The sequence below is a fragment of the Amblyomma maculatum genome, chromosome 1, assembly GCF_055883805.1.
Source record: "Amblyomma maculatum isolate TAMU_Amacu chromosome 1, ASM5588380v1, whole genome shotgun sequence".
NCBI lineage: Eukaryota > Metazoa > Arthropoda > Arachnida > Ixodida > Ixodidae > Amblyomma > Amblyomma maculatum.
Genome location: NC_139344.1, coordinates 370,343,669 through 370,368,837, shown reverse-complemented (window position 1 = coordinate 370,368,837; position 25,169 = coordinate 370,343,669). Strand labels below are relative to the sequence as shown.

General features: G+C 46.1%; 2 protein-coding genes across 4 annotated transcripts in view; both read right to left on the bottom strand.

Annotated features, from left to right (window-relative positions):
• Positions 1-2,905, bottom strand: part of LOC146208180 (solute carrier family 41 member 1-like) — an 81,180-nt gene extending 78,275 nt beyond the window's left edge. For both annotated transcript variants that reach the window (XM_084591794.1, XM_084591792.1), the window contains exon 1: positions 2,775-2,905. In XM_084591794.1, coding sequence (XP_084447920.1) covers positions 2,775-2,806 — 32 coding nt within the window. In that variant the 5' untranslated portion in view covers positions 2,807-2,905. The remainder of the gene's footprint in view (positions 1-2,774) is intronic.
• Positions 2,906-8,331: 5,426 nt separating this feature from the next.
• The window catches only part of Hcf (Host cell factor), an 84,235-nt gene continuing 67,397 nt past the window's right edge, over positions 8,332-25,169 (bottom strand). For both annotated transcript variants that reach the window (XM_084591784.1, XM_084591785.1), the window contains exons 13-20: positions 23,358-23,484; positions 21,997-22,049; positions 20,651-21,806; positions 17,589-17,732; positions 17,012-17,334; positions 13,262-13,934; positions 10,253-10,316; positions 8,332-8,702 (exon numbers count right to left, since the gene is read on the bottom strand). In XM_084591784.1, the coding sequence (XP_084447910.1) occupies positions 8,660-8,702; positions 10,253-10,316; positions 13,262-13,934; positions 17,012-17,334; positions 17,589-17,732; positions 20,651-21,806; positions 21,997-22,049; positions 23,358-23,484 (2,583 nt within the window). In that variant the 3' untranslated portion in view covers positions 8,332-8,659. The remainder of the gene's footprint in view (positions 8,703-10,252; positions 10,317-13,261; positions 13,935-17,011; positions 17,335-17,588; positions 17,733-20,650; positions 21,807-21,996; positions 22,050-23,357; positions 23,485-25,169) is intronic.

The following is a 25,169-nucleotide window of genomic DNA, read 5'->3' as shown; positions in this document are numbered from 1 at the left end:
CCAGCGTACAAAACAAAAACTGGGACAAACACGAAGTTTTTTCTGTTTCGTCCGCATTGTTTTCGAGGAACCCTCAATAGGCTCTTGTAGGTTATGGTGCAGATTGATCATATCCAGGGCTTGGGATGTTTTATCAACACATTTAGCGAGCTGGAATTCGCAGGGACATGCGGCGCAGACAAGCACACAGCGCGACGAACGATTAGTCTATTGGTCATAGTGTGTTTTATTTCAATATGGGAGGAGAAGTTGGACGTGCTGAGTAACGTGTTCCGGAATTTTTTTTTTTTTCGACCAAGCGAAAAAACTTTTAAACAAATCCATGCTGTTGAAAGGAATAATTCTATAAAACGTTGCTTCTGCTGTAGGCTAATAATCATAATTACTCCTGAAGCATTTGTGTGCCCATATATCGCGCAGCTAATTTCGGAGCTCTGTTCAGAGTCATTCCTGGGAAAAAGGAACCAATGTGTAAAAATTACTATGAAAATAGAAACAAATTGTGAATTCTTCTTGCTTTTTTTTTTTTTGCAGATCTTACGCTTTAATTTTTGAACTACACTACTCAGGTGCATTAATTGTGTCAAGTACGTTTCACTAACGCAACTTTGATTATTTCAATAAATAAGAGCTATTTTCATATTAATACATCGTATATCCTCCCTATAAGGTTCATTAATTGTGTCAATAGGTCACGGGATTTCAAGACCTATACGGTTACTCTAACCAGAACCAAAGCATTTATTGTCTACAAAAGAGAGAGAGAGAAAAAAAAAAAAACGAAATACAAGCCACGTTCCTCATCACTGACCGATTTCGCAAAAAGCGTACGTCGACATGGAATTTATGGAACGGATCAGAACTACCATGTGTTTCACAACAGCAGACCTACAGACGAAATTGAATGCAGTGGCGGGTAAAGTATACAATTAACTTTTTGAGCCTTAAATACGTCTTTTGACACTGTGCGAAGGTTAGCACCCTAAGAAAGAGCCAGAAAATCATACTTCACCTTTAACAGTAACTGGATATGGTTGTCCTCTGTGTTCCTTTAAATACGCACGGGCCGAATACTTATCCAGCTTTAAACACAAGAAAATCGGGAGTTTGCAAAAAGTAGTTGCTTTCCCGTTAAATGGCGCGGCACAAACTGCTCCGCTCAAGGTAAATAGCCATTCGTTTACATCCAGATTAGGAATTTCGAGGATTAGCAATTGTATACTCCGTGACGTCACCACCAACGACATCTCGGAAACATATACCTATGATAAGAGATTAAACACCGTACTCTGCGGCATGCTCTGCGGCAAGCCGCCTTCATCCAACGTTGTCTCTGACGTCCATTCTTCTCGCTGAACGTCACAAATGCTTACAGGAGTCGCGTTGTGTACTGATAGATCCCACTTCCTCGAGATGTCTAAGCTTCAAGGAGCTGCACATTTTAGCCGCCAGAAAAATCGATGCACTGATTAGGCGTGTTGAGTTTAAAGGTTTGTCGATAAGTCCCTAGTCTCAGGCGATTCTAGCCCAGCGCATATCACCTATAGTAACGATAGCGCGATCACTATATTCATAAAACATCCTTTAAACAACCGTAGAACTTCGCACAGTGGGTAAGAGCGCAGAAAATTTCGCCAACTTCACCCGCCCAAACCTTTTCTTCCTGATACCCTTTGCGGTGAATGAAACCGCCTTTCGAGAATAGACTTCGTGTTGTGTAGCTTTGCGGCTTGTCTGCTTTGCGGCCAAGTCGCGTGATAAACATATACGATACCGTGACACATTTCAGGCGCCTGGATTGTGTGACTGGGAAGAAATCATTTCTTTTTTCGCACACTAATTCCTCTATCATTTGGTCGCGATAGTTCCTTCATAAAAAACAGACACAACACTTTTCTCACCTAACGGGTCGAAGCAACTGCAACTGCAGCGGAAAGCTGGAGGCTCTGGATTTACAGATTTATTTAAAGACACGTGTTCAATTTTTAAAGGCTGAGTCTTCAGTGGTGAACGTTTAGGTTCCATTGCAAACGCCTCTAGTGACAGTAAATTTAGCCAAATGCTTCAATGACACAGATCTTTTTCGTAGCTGTCACAAGATGCTAATTATCAAAACGACATTTACATGAACCAAATTTCGCATTTATTTATATTCCATGATTTCGTTAACATTTCCCGAGTAAGTTGCTGCGAGAAAGTACGTAGCGATAATACGGGTATCATGAAAAAGCAGCAGGTCTGATTCTATCAAGTTAGTGATACTTTGTGCCTTCGTATGCTGCTAGTCAGTTGCGGTGAGTCAAATGGACTGGTGCACTTTCAGATCACTGCATGCAGTTACAGGACACAATGCTTGTCTTCGCTGTATGCTCTGTTTGGCTGGAGAAATACACAGGATTACAGGGCGAATTTCTTTAGGCCCTGTGCGCCGCACCCTTTTGTGACCTAGAACAGCAAGATCAAACGGTCCAGATTATGTCGCCAGGGATACTTTGAACGGCAAAAGGTGCTGCCGGACCCTGTAGTAAATCAAACAACCACCACAAGACTGTATCTTCGAAGAGCTTCGTCTGTTCGCTGAAAGTACTGAAACCCAGCATTGCAGCCATACTGCCACCATCGCAGCTGACTGCGAGGACCCAAGAAATACAAGCACGTACAGGTACGGACATAAGTAAACGGAGCACACTTTCCCATTCAAATTCATCAATCCTGTCGCACGGAACCAGTAATCTCTCGCAGGATCGATCGAACAAACCACGAGGTGGACTTACGTAGATGCGTGGCGCGGCTGCCGCTCCGCCATGGTCCCACTGCGATTCCACTCGGCTCCCAATTAAGATAAGCGTGCAATTTGCCCCACGCTGCCACCGATAGCCACTGTGTCCGTGCACTCCTTGCCGCCCGTCACCTCGAGGGTGAGTGTGTACACGACTACGTAACCATGTCAAGGGCGGAGGGAAATTCTCCGCAGATCGCAGCAGCCAAGAGAGGGCTCGCGGTCATACTCCAGCCACGGGATGAGCCCTGTCGTCACCTGCCGATGAGGCGCACCAAGTCGCCAAGAAAGAGAGCGTCTACGTGGGCTTGCATCTGGGCTGGGGCTTAGACGCTGTTACCGCGAAGGGGCGGAGACATTAACTGAATTCAGAGGTCAGATACACGAAACTTAATCCATGCCCAGTAAAAGTGGTTCGTTCGTTTGGAATATTGTTCACTCAGATATCAAAATATGAAATTAGATCAAGCGCTCGTTCAAGTTCCATCAAGTGCAGTCTTCGGCTCGCCCGTGCAAGGGGTCGATTGAATTTGTAGTTGTAGTTTGGGCTGTATTGTGTAGGGATATACAGAATATGAATCACCGGTCTCATAAAAACCGTGCGTAATTAGATTTAGCCGAGCGAAGACGTGCTATCGTAGTCGTATACCCAAGGCATAGAGTTTCTAAATGCTAACTTTATGTGGCAAGGTGGTCCACTACGCGTGCGTAGTAGGTATAGCGGCAAATCGGTATACGACTACGCTATTACGTATCCGCTCTCCTAAATCACACTTCTTTTAGTTGGGCGCCCGCAATTACTTAACCTACATAAAGGGAACGTAATCGCGAGCACCGTTCTTTACGTGCGTAAAAAACCGGCGCAGTTGCCACTTTTCCGGTCTTGCTGGCAGCATGGCGGCGCCGTGCCCGCCTGTTTCTCACTCGCCGCCCCCGCTGCATTTCGCGCCCCCAAGACATCTTCACTCTTAGGAAACGCCCCTCCACAGCTCGGAACAAGCCCGCTTCTCCAAAGACTTTCTTGCAATTTGACGGGGAGCAGCACATAAACGCGAGTCACACGTCTTCTAGAGTGCCGTCGTCGCCTAGGAAGCGTTCCAATTTTTTAGAAGTCTAAGAAGCCTTATAGGGCTCAACATTTTAAATAATGAATGAATAAAAGTTTTCCTGGGAGATTGGAAGAAGCGGGATTGTGTGGAAAGGTGTGGGATGGGTTTCATTCTATACAGTAAGGCTCAAACGGCCGTCGCCGTCCGATTGTGACTCGATCCTTTGAGCAGACCAACACCGTCCACCTGTTCAGCAAAGGTCCAAATCGCATGCTTCCTCCAGCTCCATTCACGAATACACAGTGCTGGGAATCGTACGTCCACGAGGACTGTTTGATTGTCTACTGATTTGCTTACGAATTAACGGAACGACTCATATTCGAAGGATATATAGTGTGCTCGCGAATATCACGGCCCGCTAAGCATGCTCAGAAGCATGCTGCTTAGAAGCGCTAAGCATTCTCCACAAATTTTGGGTTAGCAACGCATCACCCGCGATCGCTACTGCCGATTTTTCAAGACCGCAGCTTAGTGAAATGCCCGTACTGTCATCTGTCTGTATGGACGCTCTACACATGCCCTCCTCTCTCCTGGTTGAAAACGAACCACCAACCCCTTTTGCGCATACACAGTTCTTGACCTCCGCCATCGGCGCAGCCGGAGCTGATCTCGGGGGCCATGCACAGTTTATAATCGTGACAAGCGTATGTGACAGATGCAAGTAGCTGTCAAGAACACACATCGAATTTTTGCAGGCAGCTTCGTCTCCTGAGCGCTCCCGGGGATGTTTTCAATCAGTAACAGACAAATTTAAACCACTCCCAGAGGGCGCCACATTTTGTGAAATTGGCGGATTGCAGCCAGACCTACTTCATCCAATATGGGACTGCTCCTTCTTTGAGCAGGGACGCCAAACTAAACATGCCAACCCATAGATGCCCCATCGCCTTCAATAAAGTTCTGTTCTTTTTCTCGGCCTCCACAGCATTGAGGACCTTACTGCCTATGGAAGATTGATTGATCGATAAAATTTATTGGGGGAAATTGGGGCTAGGGATGGTGGGTTAGGAAAAAGCAGTAGTCGGCAGTCCTCTGTCCAGGAGTCCGTTGGCCTCAGCAGCGGCTCTGGCCCGCTGCACCAGCATGAGCTGGTGCTGTGCGTCCGAGTCGGCTAGAAGGTTCTCCCACTGCTCAGGACTAGGGCTATCTAGGCATTATGGGGCTTGCCCTCACCAGACACATTCGCTTTTGTATTGTGATGGCCATCGGTGGAGCCTATGGTAGACGAAGTTGCCTTACACGAGCAGCGTGAAGGGGCTTCTCAGCCTATTTAGTGGATTTCTCCAGCTCCTCATTACCGCTCTCCCCTTTTTTTGTTCCGAAAGAAACATTACGCGAAGTATCGCCTCGTCGTGTAGCCGGTGGGCACGAATGGCCTTGAACAGCCGTTGCTTAGCAACTGTTTAGCTGAACTCCGTCAGATAGCGTCGCAGTCGGCGCTCGCTCCCTCCAGATGTTTTGCCTTGTTTTGTTGCGAAAGCAACACTCCAGCCAAAGCGAGACCTCGGGTGGCCGCAGCTACACCTTACACGTGAAGAGACGTAGCTACGGTCTCCTCATTAAAAAAAACAAAAACAAAAAAAACTTGAAACTTTGTTTTGCGCTGCCGCTTACCGCGGTCGCCTACTGCTACTGCTACCACGCGCCGTCACCACAGCATGCGCTGATTGGTCCCGCGTGCGGCGTCCGCCGAAATTTGACAAGAACGTGGCGCCACCTGTCGCCATCGGTGTGATCTGCGCATGCGTACTGACGCTCGCTCGGTGGCGGTAACGTGGTCTCCACCAGGAATCAAACCATTCCTCAGTTCTTCGGATGCCGAGCCGATCGATTTAACCAACTGCGTCACGACGGGGACTGTGAATAGCGTATCGCAATTCGATCTCCGTCTCTAGCGTGAGGATCATAGCAGTGATGATGATAGGCTAGACAGTGGCGTATTCGGGAGAGCGTGTACTCAGCAAGAGCGCTCACTCGGGCCTAGCTCCTTTCATGTGAGAGGGTGACATTTGAATTCTCGTTACCCCTATGTTACGGGCAGGAGCTGCCAACTCTGGTCGCTCTTTGCATTGGGAGTGTGATATAACAATCGGCCTGACAGAACCGTTTGAATTCTCGTTACCCCACGATACAGTGCCCACGACATGCAGGTGCGTCCATACGGCTTGGTTGAAGCATGCCTTTATATGTGGACTGGTATCTTACGCTCTCGAGTATAAAGGAGGCTATGGTCATACCCTTAAAGGATGAGCTTAAGTGTTCCCAATAATGTAGCACCTTAAACTTATAGGGCGTGACAGGGGAATAATGTTGCAGGCAAAAGAAGCTTCCGCCGTTGCTTTCGCAATTCAATTCAACCTGTAGACTCCAATTCCTTCCCTAACCTAATAGCCCTCTCCCGGCTGTCGTTGTTCTCCCGAATGCACCAAATGGGATGAGTTGCCTCAACTGCTAGTCCTTTATAAACTAAAAAGAACATTGGCAATATCCAGTTTTAATCAGCATCTGTAATTGCTTTCAACTTTTCACTACTAACAAATGTGACCACAAGCGCCTCGTTTGCTAGTACTTACTCACTTCGCCAAGTAATAACACCATTCGCCAAAAATTCCATTTTAAAATTTTTAACACTGAAAATAATTTCAACGATTCAAAAAGTTATATCCTTTGCAACTTATCCTCCAATTGCGGGAAACCCTGCAGCGAAGCTAGTTTCCGGACATACGAATGGCGCTTGCGGTCGCCATATAGGCATGGTCTGCTGGCCATCTATCTACCAGTGCATTGCAACTGGCTGAATCGTTTGCCGCGGTCTTCGCTGGCCTTCGAGGTTATAGTCGCGAGAAGTGGACGGATGGGCACAGGCCGTTATCCTGATCCTGGTCTCACTGTGGCCACAAAAAATCCACACCCCTCCGAATGGTGTCACGTGCCACAAACGATCACAAAGCTGTTACCGACAAGAATTTCCACTTTAACCCTCAACACCTTCGTCGCGCCAGTTAACATAAAAACATTTGCATTGGATGCTACCATCTTTCCTTTTTATTGAGATTTCCTTTAGCAAGCATGAATACCCAAAAATTATGCAACCGGTAATTATAACACCATACGTTAAAGGCCCACTGTCCACCTTCCGGTCGAAAATATTTTCTTCCCCGGTGACTGTGAGACTTCGCCCCTAGAACGCAAGGCCGCAAAATGTTTTTGAAAAGAGCAACTAATAACGCAGTTACAGCCACCGCAATCACCCGATTCTATCATGCCTCTCTCCTTCCGTTCCCTCGCAAAGGTTTTTCACTCTCCTGCCCGAGGTCGTCTAGCCTCCGCAATACAAATTCCCCTTCCTCCTCTGCGTTTGGCGGGAGGTGGGGCGTGGCTCTCCGAGAGTGCGAAAAAAAAAAATGGCCGAGGGAGCGCGCGCCGCTGGATTGTCTGGTCGTGGCGAGGGAAAAGCGCGCTGCGAGCGATAGACACCCATCCTTCTCCCGTCAGTCAGTGAGACGGACCAATGGACATCGTTCCCGGTACGTACGTCATTGCTGTGGCCCGTCGGGTCAGCGCAGGAAACGGGGAAGCTGGCTTCCCAGAGGAGAGCATGAGAGAGCTTTGTATTTTCGATGCTTTGCGGCGCGCGTGTCACTGTAGCATTTTGCACAATCTCCGGTACCTGATCGAAACACTGGGCTCCTTTGCTTAAAAGGGCCTTCCCTGGACAGTGGCTCTTTAAGGGCACTAATTTAATGAATTATATCCTACTCCTTTCCCCAACCTTCCTATCCCATCGCCTTTTGAGATAATCCCACTTAACACCCCTCGCAGACCCAAACTTCCTATACAACAAAATTAGAATGCCCGCCACAGGGTTTTATTATTCAACATTACACATACTGTCAGAACTGGAACATGCACTTTTTGAGAGATGCACATCACAAGCACATCTACTAAACCTAGGGGTGAAATATTTCGCGTTCTGAGAGCCTTGCATTGCGCACACACCTCCTTTGCCATTCTGCTATTTTACGAGGAAAAACTTGGTTTGGCAAGAAAAATGAACAAATACAAGGTTAAAATGAATAATGCTTCTGTGCAACTGACCACAATTTCTGCACTGACCAATGGAGACCCACACAAGAAGTTAATTGTCTACAATGCTTTATTTCCTCACAAAAAAAAACAGCAATGATCCAGCAGCGATCAGGGTGCCGCCAGTCAGGAGATGGGGAGAGGGACAAAAGGCCAACACACAACGAAGGCAACTGCGTCGGCAGCATGACAGCCTCGCTCTGGCCTGTGGAAGGTGAAGGGTGACTGTACAAACGAGTGGTCGCTGAAACGGACACTCATGTGCGCGAACGTCTTCAGTCAAATGGTTGCTTTTGAGTCGAGATGATTAAACATGATTAGAGAAGCAAACTGCAAGGATAACAAATGAAGCAAAAAGAAAGTGCACTGCTTTATTTACAACAATCGCAACCCAACTGCCAGGTTTGGCATCAGGCTCCCGCCACAGGGCCCATGCCGTCCCCCGCCTACCCAAGGAGAAGACTTGGATGTGGCAGCACTGCGGCGGTGCCTATGTACAGGCCGCGGGCCGGAAGGGATGAGAGCGAGAGGTTTGTGGCGGTGAGGAGGAGGATGACAAGACTTAAAAATTGACTGCACACTCGATGATATAACAAAAACAAAGATGAAGATAACAGGCAGGTGGAGGGGGAGTAGCAGTTAAAAGCAGGGCGTGATAAAATGATAATGGGGACTAGCCGGCTGCTCAGGAGTCTTCACCCTTCACTTTCTTGGCTGGCGTTCCCTTCCTGCAGGAAAATAGACAAGCCGTTCATTACATGTCAGCAATTCCTTTCGCACAACTGTCGTGCCACCATCAATCTGTAGAGGGGGGCTGCATTTCAAACTAAAGACGGCTAATAATACTGACAAACAAAAAAAGCCCTTGGTTACAACAAGGTCACACATATCCCTCACGATTTTAAGGATGAAGCACTGGCTATATACGATATCCTACACCAAATGCAGTGCTCTCCATATACCAACTTCACAGCACTGCGTTTTTTTAACGCTCAATGCAAAACGCATTTGCATCAGCTAGCATCAAGGCTTCTGCTTTGTCCCCATTTTCCTTGCCCACAATGCTTTACATATCCAATTTATCAGTCCTAACATGAAAAATGTGCAGGATAAAAGCGGCTGTCCTGAAAGAACACACCCAGTATGCAGTTTCACCTGTTTTGCAACCCTGGGGCCGAATTAAGCTCCGATCAAGCCATAAAAACTGTCACAAATTGTTTAATCAGTCCAGGCTCCTATGGTCCACAAGGCTGCCGGTCAGAGTCAACCAATAGGAGCGAGGTTAGCCGGTCGGTTTTGAGACAGATTTGTGACAGTTCTGTAATCCAGAACAATATTCTGCATTGGTATCCAACTACTCTCTTTAGAGGCGTGCTTTCCCATAACTAATGCCTTTTAAGAAAAGTATTTAAAATATTAAAAAAAAAAAGGGCTGCCATTAGTGCTTCCCAAGCTCTCAGTAAGCTTATCAAGAGGAGGATAGCAACAGAGCGGTATGCCGCCTCCAATGAAACTTGGCGATCGCAATGGCACTGCTTTTCTGTCACCAAACAGCCCACTTTTTCCGTGGTCTCGGTACACTGGTTACATTTAACAAAAACACTGCCTTCATTAAAATCGACTGCGGCTGTAGAAGCGAACTGTATACATTTTTTCACTAGAAGACTGGCACTTGTTTGACACTGCTCTTAGGAAACTAAGTTCTCTAATGATGCCCCGCTGTTCGATCTGCATACTGTTGTGGCCGTGCTCATAAGCGGGACATGGTCCCACCAAAAAATAACATTAAGAAAGCTCTGGCACCCCCCCGGGTGGCGTCTGGGCGGCTTGGTACACCACAATAAGAGGAAGCCTCCAGAAAGGATGCCGAGCATTATTTCAAACTTGAAGCAACTTTTGCAATTACTACCATTCCATATAAGACGCCAACAACACGTAACAGTCCATGAAGATTTTAATTTTCGAGAAGAGAAATCAGACGAATAAATTGATCACATTTTCCATCAGTTTGTCTTTCCTACTGATGATGGCAAGAACTGTTTGGCTCTCTGTGAGTGACAATTCATTTGTTTCATGCCCAGTCCAGCACGGCCAATCATGAACTTTCGCTACATGCCAGCAGCCAACAGAGGAATGTGGACACAGGGCAAGATAGTATCAGTAGTGAGCGTGGTTCCAATATTCATTTCCAATATTACAATTTTCATGCGCCCCTAACTGCATTTGGTTACAGGCTAAGCAACTACGCCACCACTTGGTGGAAGCTCAAAACTCTCACCCGTCAGTTGGTGGTCGCTTAGCCGCAGCTCCAGCTCCCCGGCCAGCACTCAGAGCCACACCGTCTGAGAATGAATGGGAAAACACCGCTATGAGTCTTCAAATTTTCCTATGCTTTTCTTTCTTCCGCAACGCCTGTGAACTGAATTCCCTCATCGCTGAAGTTGCAGAAGAGCATAACTCTGGCCAGTGATAGGAAACATTGTACTAGTTAAACCTCGTTACAAGAGACACTCAAAGGAACCCAGAAAGGTGTCTTGCAACCAAAAATTCCTATCAACTCGTATGTGTGACAGTTTAGAATTCTGTTCTGTATCAGTGTCTTGTTATGTTGCAATATGTCAGGAACCAAGAAGGAGTGCCTCCTTTTGACTGGGAAGTCAAATTGTTTCAGCCACTTTCATCACATTCCTGTGTGACAAACAGGGACATCTTGACTCCTCAGTAAAGAGGAGGCACTCCTTCTTGGTTCCTGACGTATTGCAACAAGACAAGACACTGATATGAAACAGAATTTAATTAAGGGAATCTAAACTGTCACACATACGAGTTGGTACGAGTCAGCTGCATTGCATGAGTGTACCTGGGTTAATTGTGTCTCTTATAAATAGTGAAAAAATTACTTCAGGAACCTGGAAAAGTTGTCCTTAGTACAACTCCTTAGTTAAATCTCGTTACAAGGGACACTGTTACAAGAGACACTTGATTATAAGAGACATTTAAAATGATTTGGTTTGTTTTACTATGTCTGTCATGTTAACAACATTGCATACAAGAGACATGGTTACAAGAAACACTCGGTTACTAAGGACAACTATATCAGGTCCCTGGAGTAAATTCTTCACTATTTAGAAGAGACAACCCAGGTGTGCTCATGCAATGGAGCTGAAGCATACCAACTCGCATATGATGCATTTCAGATTCCCATTAGCTAAATTCTGTTCCAATCAGCATCCTTTTTGTTTATGTCAGGAACTGAGGAGTGCTTCCCCATGATTGGAAAGTCAAAACGACCCTGATGTTTCAGCCACTGGCATCGCATTACTGTCACCTACGAAGCAAATCAAAATCCTAGAATGACATCCAGCATTTTTAACTCCTCGCTGTTAAAATTTGTTCACAAGATGAAAGCTTATGATCCCGGTATCTTTCTCTTTGTGAACAATAATTCAATGTTCTCGTGCTCAAGCCACCAAAGTTATTTTTCCCACTCCACACCCTACCTTCAGCCAACAGACGCACTCTGTCAAGTTGCTGTACAAAACAAGGTTGGTAAAACGCTTGTTGCTTGACAGGCAGTAAGACTGTACAAGAGTAATTGATGCAAAGTTTGCTGTTCAGGTGATTTCAGGTGTCTGTAATGGCGTGAGAAATGAAGCTGTGTAAAACTGTTTCAGACAAACAGGCTTTAAATGTGGTGACATGATGTAAGAGGGTCTATATATGGATACTGTGGAAAGCTTCCTTGAAGATGAAGCTTGAGCAAGCATCCAAGAGACTGCTGAGGCACCAGAATCTTTTGAGGAATTCGTATCTGCAGATGTAGATCTTGTGTGCTCCCAAAGAGCTTACAGACTGTGCAATTCCCGCGCAAGTAAATGGCACATATTCCACAGAGGATAACTACAAGGACATTTCAGAGGAAAAGTTTCAGCATCTGATGGTGACGAGCATGCAAGAATACTTCAAAGGTATTACAGCAACAGGAAGGCTTGCAAAGTGAAGTGCTTTACCTCCAGAATTTGGGAAGGAATACACTCTGCACTCACAAAAATACGTACTAGTATGAATAACTTCTTTAAGATTTCCTGAACAATTTCCTGTTAATGCATGTGAATGCATTTATATGCTGATGTGCAGTAAACTGATCAACACAGTGCTTTTAGAATTTTTGGTTACAATAGACCTTGCTTACAAGAGACATCTTTTTCGGGTCCCTTGAGTGTCTCTTGTAATGAGGTTTTACTGTAACAGAGTGTCTCTTGTAACCATGTCTCCTGTATGCAAAGTTAACATGGCAAACATAAGAAAACCAACCAAACCATTTTCAAGTGTCTTATAACCGAGTGTCTCTTATAACCATGTCTCTTGTAACGAGATTTTACTGTATATCAATCCTTTACAGTAATAAAACAGTTTCAAACTGTGACTCATGAAATTACTTGCCTTTCCTGTTCCTCTGTCCCACATCTTAACAATGGTGGCTGCCCTCTTCTTACTGAGCGTCTCATGTCTACAAAAATGGTGCCCAAATTATGCTTGCAAATCACTGCTGTTGGTACAAGCTGGCTTGAGGCAAACAGAGGGCAAAATGGGGTAAAAGCAAAGGTCTTCCGTAACAAAAGCTGAAAATCTTCAAAAACAGTGACCTGCTTGTCCAAGAGCCCTGCTCTAATTAAAGCACTTTCAAACAGGGCTTCCCAATAGCATTCCCGGGGTCCAAAAAGCCCCACGTGTGCACATGAGAGTCCGTGTAGAATCTAAGCGTGTTGGGCACATCGCACCCTTGTAAAGCTATGGAAGGCGGAGGACACTGCCATGAGATATCCAAAGGGGAAGACACAATTATCATCGCTGCTGCTCCTACCATGAAGCTGTGCTGACCAGCCCTATGGTGCTTAGCGCACAGCAAGAAGCTGATGACATAGTCTGCGTTGATGACCTAATTAAGCAAGCAACTGCCACAACGCATGTCCTGTGCCACTGCCACGTTGGTGTTACGTGGGTACAGAGATAGCTTCCTGAAGTTAGCGGAAAGCGGCAGCAAGCTAAGATACATTATGTGCGGTGAAGTGCTTGCACAAAAAGCTCACCTCATGCCAAACTATCGAGCCCAAACGAGTGAAATAAACAGTGCCCACTTACTATTGCAAACACTTCCTTCAAACCCTTCCTTCCTTAGTCAAGATGAAAGCTACCCTTTTGTCCACAAGGCGTTCCCTGACACACACCTGGTTGGGAACTTCTGCTCTAGCCCGCGCCCAAACACAGCATTCTCAGTTCTACTGACCTTGGAGCCACCGGACCTGGGTGGCAGGACCATATCCCTTATCGTTGCGAGCTGCAATGCGGAAGATAATGGCCGGCTTGCTCGTGGTGTCAACATGTGCCGACGCCAAGGAGGCAGTGGCTACCGTACATGCCGCCTGAGGCCCGCAATACACCCGCACGAATGCCAGTTGCGAAGGGTTTGAAGTGACCGTCTTGGCAGGGCCTGCACTGTCGCAGGTGGTCGCCGACCGCACGGCCAGATACACCGAATACTCTGTGACATCCCCCGGATTTCCCTGGGGTGCCTCCCAGGAGAGATGAGCACCGTCAGGGCCCTTGCTGATCTTGATGGCGGAGGGCGCACCCGGGTATCCCGGCAGACACGTCTTGAAGGCCGACACCTCACTCCAGGGGCCACGCCCACATGCATTGATGGCCGCTACCCGGAACTTGTAGGCTGTGCCTGGCAGCAGTTCCTGCTTTTGCAACATCGCGTGACTGCCGACCGACACGACGTCCACGTCGGTGTCTTCCTTGCGATGCGGCAGTTGGTCCGACTGTTCAGAGGGCAGGTAAAAGTGCGACACTAGGCACGACGTCTCCTTGAATATGCCCACATCATACCACAGGCCGTCCCGCTTGCCTCCGCTGCTGGGTGGGGGCGCTGGCGTGGTGGCAGGTTTCGTGTCAACCTGCAAGTGTGATGGTCTCACCCTTCAGTTCCCAACGCCTTCCAAAATTCCACACATGTGCATTTAACATCAACTGCTTTCCTTCTGTGCACCCCTCAGGTTCGCCCCCATGCTTCTGAAGGTGCTAGACTTTACTGCTCTTTAGCACAGAAGTGATGAGTAATTCTTACTACGCCTATTGAAATCGATCACCGGTGATCGATGCTTTAAATTGTTGATATGACATATTGGTATCGTTTCTCGCGCACCTAGGCCACCCATGGTTAGTCTAGGCACTGCACTTGTGGAACCAGTTTAAATTTTCCCACTCTGGCGATGTTCTCATTTTATATGGACCTCTTTGAGCACTAATGTGTGTGTGTTGTTGCGAATAAGGGCGTGGCAGCTGCACGTGAAAAAACAAAACAAAAGAAAACTGCCACTCGTAATGAAGCATTAACATCAAATTACTTCCATAAGTCAAATATCAAATAATATTGTCAGTTTTGTTATCCGACGGTGTTGAGTGGTGATAATTAACCTAAATGGGTGCCACCCATTCTCAGACTCTCAGTCCGGGTGGTTTTATTCCATGAAAACACATTCCTGAAGGTCCGTCACATATCCAACGAGTATCCCCGGCCTTTGCAGCCAGTTTTAAGCAGTTTTGGCTTGGTGCCTCACGAAAACCAGGACCTGCTTCTCCACATGGCACAAGAGATGAGGCTGTTTCCAGCTGTAGCATTTTAGTCAGCTAAAGAACAGCACTGTACAGATAGTTGTATTTTATTTTTTTTTTACACAATGTTCCTGTGTCACTGTTCTTCAAAATGTACATTCTAAATTTTCTTTGTTAGTAATGCATCTGTAGAAACTATGCCTTTTCTACCTTATTTTCATCAACTCGCCACAAAAATGGCAATTTTCCAATTTTTCTGTGTTCCCTAATAAATGTTTTGCTTTGTAACTTATGTTTTTGAAAAAAGCATTCCATGCACTTTGTATGCTGCAACAAGTACCGCAGTATTATTTGTACTGGCAAAAACATATCTTCCAAGACCTATGAAAAACGGACATTTTCTTGAGGTAACGAAAGAGTTCAATTGGATAATTTCACCTTATAATGCTACAGTGAAACCTCGTTAACACGTATCCGCTTACCAAGTAGTTGCGGTTAAAACGTAGTTGTGAAGATTCCCCGGCTGAGCCGCTATTGAAACCCATGTATTGGTTGACCGCTTAAGGCGTAGTGGCTCGTGAAGTGCCTACCTGTTAATAAGCACTTTCCGTTGCAGTTCAGCTGACGCCGTGCTGCGATGCAAAACGTTTTCACCTTTCCGAAAAGCGTTATGAATGTGCGGACTGCCGATGACACAACTATGGTGTACTAGAAAGTATTCTAGAGAAAGTACGTGGTTATTTTGACCATGTTCCAATGAACGCTGTTCGCCGCAGTGATGCCCATGTCAATAGGCAGTCCGGAAATCAACGGCTGTTTCGATATCGTTGGCAGCCCTATTGCAGTAACCATCACAGTTACCCCAACCCGCCCACATGACTTCGCGCTACGCATACAGTTGCAACGTAGCCTATCTTCCTTTCTTTGCTTTGTGGATGTGGTGCGCAGCAGGTGATTGCATCGTCTGTATTGAGCTGTGCTGCTTTGCGAAGCGGTTGTTGCGTGAGCTGTGTGTGTGAACGGGTGACACACTTTGTTGTCACCTTTGCCCCTCCCCAAAGCGATGAGGATATCAAGAATGAGGACAGCGGCGATGACTTGGAAAGAGCTGATTCAGGCCCCACTCTGACGGAAGTCGCTCAGGCATTAACTGTTATGAGAGCGTTCGCTGAGAAGATGGGCCGTATGGACAAGCTTGCTCGCAGTCTCACTGATTTTGAGACTGCTGTTGTCGCCACGTGATCGCCACGGTCGCAACTGAAAATGACAGACTTCTGGTCGGCAGGACGGGAATAAAGTGCACATATATGTATTCACGGAAAATTTACAGTGCTGGTTTTTTCTTTACTTTTGGAGGGTGAGTAATGGTAAATTTGTTGTAATCGGTTAAGGTGTACTGCTGGATAGTACATACTTTTGCCGCGTCCCCGCCAACTATGTATTAATAGGGTTTTACTGTACCCATTAAAAAAAAATACAGGTAGTCACCCAAACATCTCTAGCCAGCAGCACTCCCTTCCATATTCTCTTGCATCTTGTTAATCATATACATTCTTTTGATCCCTTCAGAATAGTAGACTGAGCTTTGGTGATGCAATACCATGACAAAGCATGTGAAAATGTCCTCAAATCATGAAAAAAGGCTCCCTTAACCATTACTGAAATGCATGCATTGCACTGTCGTTAACCAGTGCAACTTGGACAAACAATTTCAACAATGCCACACATAGCAAACAGTAAAACAGATGCTCTTGATCACAGTGTCACAATGCAATGTAAAGAGTATACACACATAATGAGGACGTCGTTGCTGTGGAGTACACAAGCACGAGTGGAGGTTTTCTGACAGAGTGAGGCGAACAACACAGTTTCTATGCTCTGACATTTCGTGCTTGCACCGGCTTTGTCTTAATCGTGCATAACATTACTATACCCAAATAACCACATTAGTATTCACCTAGGACACCCAATAATTTACAATCGAATTTCTTCTCTAACCAATTCCTGTTTCTACAGATGGCTATGATGTCAAAGTTCCATACAGGTCATATGAGGGACGAAAACTCCGTATGATCGCTGCTTCCTCACGAGTCGCAATTCCAGCTCTTTAGGCAGGCTGGCTTTAGCATCGTAGTGAATCGTAAAAACGAAGGAGCGATTACACTGACATTTTAACATCCCTACGTGCACTGAACTTACTTTGACGACACGGACATCACTTGGCTGTCGAAGCTGAAGAACTGAGAATAAAATTCAATTGCAAATCATTTACCAACCATAGGCGAATACCATATGGTGATCCGTGCACAGTATCGTTAATAAGAAAAAATGTAACCGAAATATGGTGTATATACTCCGCCTTTAACACATCCAGTGTGGCCACAAAAAGATGAGGTTACCGTAAAAGGAAGCAACTCACCACTGGCTTGACGTCCTCTTCTGTTTTGATGGTTGCTGCGAGGCCATTGGTGGCAGCTGCAGCTGCAAGTGCAGGCACTGGCGTTGGCGGCGTGCTGCTGGCAGTTGACACAGCTGCCGACGCCAAGGTGGTCAAAGGGTCTGCACACATTGGAGGCTCCGGCGCCACCGCAGTTACTGCAGCTGCTGCTGCTGCTGCTGCTGTTGTCGTTGGTGCTGCTACTGGTGCTGCTGCTGTCGTCGTCGTTGGTGTTGCTGCTGCCGTCGTCATTGCAGCTGCTGTTGCTGCTGAAGCTTCCGCAGACTCTGCCTCCGCTGGGACAACTGCATACAAGGACCATCATTTACCGCGAGCAGTAAAGGCAAACTGGCAAAATTTTAGAAACGATGTCCTCCAAGACACAAGCCTGCTGGTAACGAATGAATAGCTAGACATCTAGCGAAAACGCAGAATGAAATGAGATTTATTGCTTGTAAACACTAAAGAGCTAAATTGCAAGTACGTTTTGTCCCAATCTGGGCTCACACAAAAGGCATACTGTGCACTTTTATGCTGATAACAAAAATGAGACACTTGCCTCCATCAGGGGCCTGATCTGCTGACTGTGCCTGAGGTTGCTGAGGGGGCGGGTCATCCACACACATCTGGTCAGGAGGCAGAGCCCCGGGCGTCTCTAGAGACAGGCCGCCTGCAGCCGACTCCTCTTCGTTCTCACCCTCAGCTGAAAGGAGAACACCGGTTACCTAGCACCAATACCACAGAGATAGGATACGATACTCGTTCTTGGACGAAGAACTGTTTAAATTATGCAATACGACACATTCAAAGACACGTTGGCGAGGCAAGCTTCTGTCATTCCTTCCCAACATGCTCATAACCGTTTTACCTATTTTATATAGTTTTAATGCACTTACGGATACCATATAGCGACCTTGGGATATTCTTCAACTTAAGTAGACACAGGCAACATTGACTTTGGCTCCGCTACAACCATAGGCGTGCACAGGGTTGCATCATCATCATCATCAGCCGGACTATACCCACTGCAGGGCAAAGGCCTCTCCCATTTTCTTCCAATTAACCCGGTCTTGTGCTAGCTGCATCCACTTGACCCCTGCGAATTTCTTAATCTCATCCACCCACCTAATATTCTGCCGCCCCCTGCTACGCTGACCTGCTCTCGGAATCCAACTGGTTACTCTTAGAGACCATCGATTACTCTCTCTTCGAACTACACGGCCTGCCCATGTCCATTTCTTGTTCTTATTTTCGACTAGTATGTCAGGAGCTTGAGTTATTTCCCTGACCCACTCTGAACGCTTCCTATCTCTTAACATTATACCTACCATTTTCCGTTCCATGGCCCTCTGCATTGTCCTCAACTTAAGCAAAACCCTTTTCGTTGACCTCCATCTTTCAGCCCCACAGGTGAGCACGGTAATGCAGAACCATACACATTAATTGCTGCAACCCGGAAACAAAAGAATAAGAAATATATTTGCAAAATAAAACAAGTGTTATCCTATTACAATATCAACCAGCACACACTGATTTTCAATTAATTTATTTTTATTTTTTGCCGCACTACATTACAATGCGGACGAGGAGCACAAACACGTACCTACTGCAGCCTCGGCTGCGCTAACTTATGTGTGAAACATGGGGCATAGGAGGGTGTCCAATCAAAATTGTGGGAGATTGAAATTAGTCACAGCTGCCAAACATTGAGCAAGTCACTTTTTGACATGGCCTTAAGTGGGGACATGGGTCTTAAAATTGTTTTTGTTATTTATTGCCCAAATTTTATGAAACCTCACAGAATTATTCAATTTTTTCTACTGATTTCAAATTTGCAGAAATTTCTCTTCTATGGCAATTAGTTCTAAAGGTATTGAATTATTGCTACTCTCTGGCCAAACCATAGGGAAAAAAATGCTTATCAGAAATTAATTTTTAATAGACAGATAGACACTATAAAGAGTCAGGAATGCAATGTTGGAAGTAGTTTTAAAATTGAGATAATAAGAGAGATTTAGCAGCGCACTGAACTTTGCACTCACAGACATGGCAACTGTGTAAGCATTTCAAGATAAGATATACATTCAAATCTCGGTATAACGAATGTAATGAACGAATATATTGTTGTAATGAGAAATCTGCGTTTATAAGCCAGTGGTCAAACCTAGGTATGAAAATGATGTACCTTGGCAGTAAGCACGCATGTGGACAAGCAAAACCTCAAATGTTGCACTAACTTCAAAGCAGATTTATTTTAAAAATGTATCGGTTATTTTCTTCTCCCACGTGCAGCAAACACGATTATGCACTACATTACGCCACAACAGCGCACGCACTTTCAACTTTATGCAACTCCTCATCGGGTGAATGACTGCACCGAGCGATGAAAGTATGGGTTTTGTCCAGTGCAAAAAAAAAAAAAAAAAAATCTGAGTTCGATCTAACCTCATCTTCAGTGCTCCCTGAAACTTGAAAATCTTGTCTCGGTCTTTCAAAATGATCGCAGCGCTCGATGGGGCAACGCTCTAGCTGTCTGCAGAGGCCGATTCGCTTTTTTTCCTGCGTCGATTTCTTTCAGTGAAAGCTGCGTTCCTATCTTCTCGGCACTTTGCTGGCTGCAATCACCGTCAGGTTTCGCACAAACTTAGCAATAAGATAATCCGAGAAAAAAGAAAGTAACGTCCCGCACACGAGAATGGCACGATCGGCCGAACGGCACCCAACACAGGTAAAAAGGCAGGCGGCTAGACTCGCTCGCTACTGCGTAATAAATCGCAGCTTTGTGGGGGCGCTAGGAGCTGGCACCAGATGTGCTGAGGATGACAGGTACAGCTCACGAGCCATGGCGCTTTTTTTCTTTCTTTTTTTGTTCACGGGAGAGTTGCGAACTGCGGCGCTGTTAATTTTTAACAAATTTGTTATACTGTTCCTAGATTATAGAAGGAAAAATAAAATATGTACGTTATTCTGAAATATATGCCATTTTCAAATTCGTTATTCGGAAAGTTTTACATTGAAAACAAGAAATCTGCTGGGGATGTTATAAAAATTCGTTAATTTGAAAAATTTGTTAATGTGGTGTTCATAGTAACAAGATTTCACTGTAAAAGTTTTACAAGTGAAAATAAAAAATGTGCTTCCAACATTGCATTCCTTAATGATGATGATGATGGATTTTAATGGCGCAAGGGCAACTCAGGCCAAAGAGCACCAAACTCAAGGTTAACGGTGTATTCAAGTTTATATTCCTTAAGTATCTGTATATATATGTTTATAGTATCAGTATATCTGTATAGTACCTGTATATTAAAAATTAATTTCTAATGACCATTTTTTTCCCTATTGTTTGGGCAGAGAGTAGCACTAATTCTCTAATACTTTTAGAACTAATTGGCATAGAAGAGAAATTTTTGCATATTTGACGATAAGCAGAAAAATCTGCACAATTCTGTGAGGTTTCATCAAATTTGGGAAGTAAAGTTAGTTTTAAGACCCATGTCCCCTCTTAAAGAACACGCTCCTGTCCAGGACAACACTGCAACATACACGATCTAAGAGGGAAATTGTATGACCCGAAGTTTCTCCAGACATGCACACACAAGCCACAAGCCCAACCCTCACCTTTCTCCTCTTCCTCCTGCTCGGGCCCATCCGCTGGGGCATCGGTAGGAGTACCCGAGGCCTGGCCTTCCTCGGGTGGCTCATCGCCGCCAGACCCCCCACCAGGGGCTGGCGGTGGAGGAGCTGGTGGTTGCTCTCCATTACCTTGGCCAGGCGGTTCTTCTCCCCCATCGCCTCCGCCCCCACTGTCAGCAGGTGCAGAGTCTTCACCCGGTGGAGGCTGCCCATTGCCGTTGGCCTCACCATTCCCTTCACCCTGGTCGGAGCATGCCACCACACACACACCCAGGCGTCTTGGAACAGGCCGCAGCAGGGACTTATTCTGCAACACTGGGGATACCCGACAGGGGGACTCCGGGCTACCACACCGAAACTGCTCAGGCATCTCGCAATCTGCGTCAGGCTCCGGCGTTCCACAGTGAATGCCATCTGTACACGGCTCGGGTGTCCCACAGTGGATGCCGTCAGTGCATGGCTTGGGCGTACCACAATGCACTCCGTCAGTGCAAGGCTCGGGCGTACCACAATGCACTCCGTCAGTGCAAGGCTCGGGCGTACCACAGTGGATGCCGTCAGTACAGGGTTCCGGTGTACCACAATGGATGCCATCCATACAGGGCTCGGGAGTACCACAGTGGATGCCATCCATACAGGGCTCGGGAGTACCACAGTGGATGCCATCCATACAGGGCTCGGGTGTACCACAGTGGATGCCATCTGTACACGGTTCTGGAGTACCACAGTGGATGCCATCTGTACAGGGTTCTGGAGTACCACAGTGGATGCCATCTGTACAAGGTTCCGGAGTACCACAGTGGATGCCATCTGTACAGGGCTTGGGTGTACCACAGTGGATGCCATCTGTACAGGGCTCGGGTGTACCACAATGGATGCCATCTGTGCATGGCTCGGGTGTACCACAGTGGATGCCATCTGTACAGGGCTCGGGTGTACCACAGTGAATGCCGTCGGTGCATGGCTCGGGGGTACCACAATGAATGCCATCTGTGCAAGCTTGCTGAGCAGACTGCACTGCATCGTCACCCACTCCTTCTGCAGTGATCTTCACGGGCACCATGGTATCGAGGAGAGCCTGAGCAGACTGCATGGCTGCAGGATCTGTTGTACTGTCAGCATCAGTCTCCATTGGCACGCCCTGAGAAACCAGAGTAGCGTTTGAGAGTTATACACATGGGTCTCTGCACAAGTTAAGCACCTGGAAAATCTAACCGCTGAACCGAGCAGAAGAAAATAAAAAGGTTCCAGATTACTCCACCCCTCGTAGACAGAATAAATCTACTCATACAAGACTTTTTACGGTTCTGGAATACTCTTGGGTGCCTCACCTGAAGGTCACTCTCATCAAGCACTGCATCCACCGCTGCTGCTTGCTGGGCTCCTAAAAGCAGAATAATACAATGAATAAACAGCCGCAACAACCAAGGCTTCACAATGAGCAAACTGTTACTGCTCAGCATGAATACACAAACAACTTGCAAACAAAAAGTTCAAGACTCAACTGGAGAGCTGTCATTAATAAATAAACAGTAAAGGTGTGCTATGCTTCAGTAAGGGTATGCCACTCTTTCCTACTAAGGGATGAAGTCAGAAATTGAGCTTCGACAAAACTCTCCACAGCTATGCTCTGATACCACAGCGAACAACAAGACAGTGGCCAAAACAATTTTTAAGCAAGCTTTGCAATAAGTGCAAAGGTCAGTCTACAGCAACTTCGTATTTTGTAGTAGGAGTCCAAGGGTGACAGAGGTGTGTAAATGCAAATACAGAGGACATACACTTTGACTAACCTCCACTGATGTTCAAGCCGCACTGCGTGAAGATTTGAAGGGTGCAAGGTCGCAGACAAGTTGCCTTGACAAGGTCTGCCCGTTTTTAAATGCGCCAATATCAATGAAACATAGGCAACATTTTATCTTATATGGCTAACTTCCCGCAAGCTTATTCTGCACATGAATGGCGCTGGCCTGGCATTTGAAATTAAGAGACTATAACCAAGCTAACAGACCATCTAGCCACTTTATACTGTAGCGCTGTCCCACCATCTGAACCCGCCAGGAACCGCCGCACTGCTAGCTCGCATTATGCACTTGCCGTTAACACGTCGAAAGCCTGAATTGGGCACACCCATGCAAGTGAAACTCTTTCTTGCAGCAACGAGATATGCGTCACAGTAGCGCCCTTCACCCTCCAGTAACTAGGCCTAGCCTGCTTCACATCGAAGCAGCAGCGAAGGTGCTTTGAATTGTCACAGTTAATAATTATAAGTCCAAGCTAGTCACCAGATTACCATCAAACAATACCACTACCTTACATTAAATCTCCTTAGTCCTGAGCAGTGGAGGGAGGACCTTCTAGCCGACTCAGACGCTCAGCATCAGCTCATGCTGATGCAGCAAGCCAGAGCCGTTGCTGAGGCTAACCAACTCCTGGACTGTCGACCATTGCTCCTTCCTAACCCACTACCTCTAACTCCAATTTTCCCCAATAAAGTTTATCAACCAATCAATCAAAAACTTAAATTTCCGAGCTGAAGAGCAACGCGTAAAATGAGCCAAAAATCGAAACATGTTAAGCTGTTATAATGCCTGCAAGTGTACAAATGACAAAAGCCAGTCTGCTTTTACTGCCCTCCAAGTGAAAACACGATGCCAACTATGGCAGCTTCTTCACTGCACTGCACGCTCACCCGTGGCCTGAACAAGGGCAGACGCTGGCAGCGTGGTGTAAGTGACTCCACCGCCAGCTGCATCCGGTTGGCTGGCAGCCATCAGCATAACCTTGCCACCAACTGCTGGCAGGCTGCCCCCCAATGCCTGCAAAGAGGTCAGACATGTCACAAGCAACAAGGAGGAACGCGGCACTTGAACTAATTGGCGAGCGGCCAATATGCCAGGAAGCGCTCCGACAGGTGGGTACAACATGTTAAAGAGTCTGCATTACATGCAACTTTATCCGTTGCCTTGTTTCACAAACAGTAAAATCTTGTTACAAGAGACATGATTACAAGAGACACTCTGTTATAAGTTGACTGAAGATAAAGCGCACGGGAAGACACAGGACACGTGCTAACTCACATCTGGGTTATTGCAGCAATAACAGCAAATATACGCTGAAAAGGGGTCATGCGCAGTACATAACAATCACATAAAGACAGAGAAAAAAATATAAGGAATATTACAAAACATTATCAAGGAATATCACAAAACCCGATCAAGAAAACTGATCTCTGCCTTCCAGAGCCGCACCGACGTATCGCTGACACACCTATCTCCCCTTTTCCCGACATGGAATGCCTCCAAAAGCTCACGCGCTGTCTTATCACGGCCTCTGCCCAGAATCTTAATGTCAGCCAGTCGCGGCTCGCACGCAGTGCAGTTCGCGCAATGCGCTGCCAAATTTGCCCCTCCATTCCTTAAGGGGAGATGCTCCTCGAAAACATTTTTTTCTTAATATTGATGCTAGGTGAATGAAAATTGCACCACTTATAGAGATTGATCTCCTCTTTCTAAATATGCTTTTAGTTTTAAAATAGCTTAATGTTTTTATATTCTAAATGCCATGCATAAGTGAAAAACAATGCATGTTTGTGCAGCTGCTGTACACAGCAGCAAGCATGGTAGGGCAGAGCCAACTAGTTCTTCTTGTCCCCAACACTCCACTGAGTGCAAATAAGCAACATAGCAACAATCCCTTGGCATGCAATGTTTTGAGACAATTTTATATCTGGTGCCTTGTTTTTAGTGGCTAGCACCAGATAATTTTTTAAATTTGCATACCCAAAAATACTGCTGATTGCATTTAAACCTAGATACTTGCTTCTACACATCCTAAAGATTATGCATGCCAAATTTGGTGTTGATCGAACTAAAATAACGACATAAAATATTGTGCACAAAACTCATATTCGGCCCAAAATACGAATTCGAGAAAAATGCAATTTAAAGATACAAAAGCTGTTTATTGCTGTTGTAGCAGCACTATCTGCATGAAAATTGCACACAATGCAGGCCAGGGTATTATGATACAGTGCACAGTTTTAGAATTCACCAGCATCATATGTTGCTCCCACAGTGACATTGTGAGCAGCATTCTCAAGGCGTGCTTTCTTGGCTATTTAGTGATGCTGAGACCTTGCTTCTGTCAGCCACTGCTTTGTAACCACAAGGTGCACATTTTTTGTTATGGCATTAAACTCCTTATGGTGCACTTGTTTCGGCAAACCAAGAACCACACAAAATCGGGAAAGTTGATTGTATCCAGCACCAATAACGAGCGCCGCAACCCCTGCATTGACGTTCACGGCAAAAATATCCCTCGGGCTGGCTGAAGGGCGTCGTCCACCGGAGCTGCACACCGCGCACGACTACGACACAACGGACGTGGCACACGCTACACTGCTGCAACGCAGCTCTAGAAACGACGAGAGTCCTTTTCACTTCTTGGCCAACTCGCGAACGGAAAGTTAGCAGCGTCCGCGCTCCCGACATGCTGCTCGCTC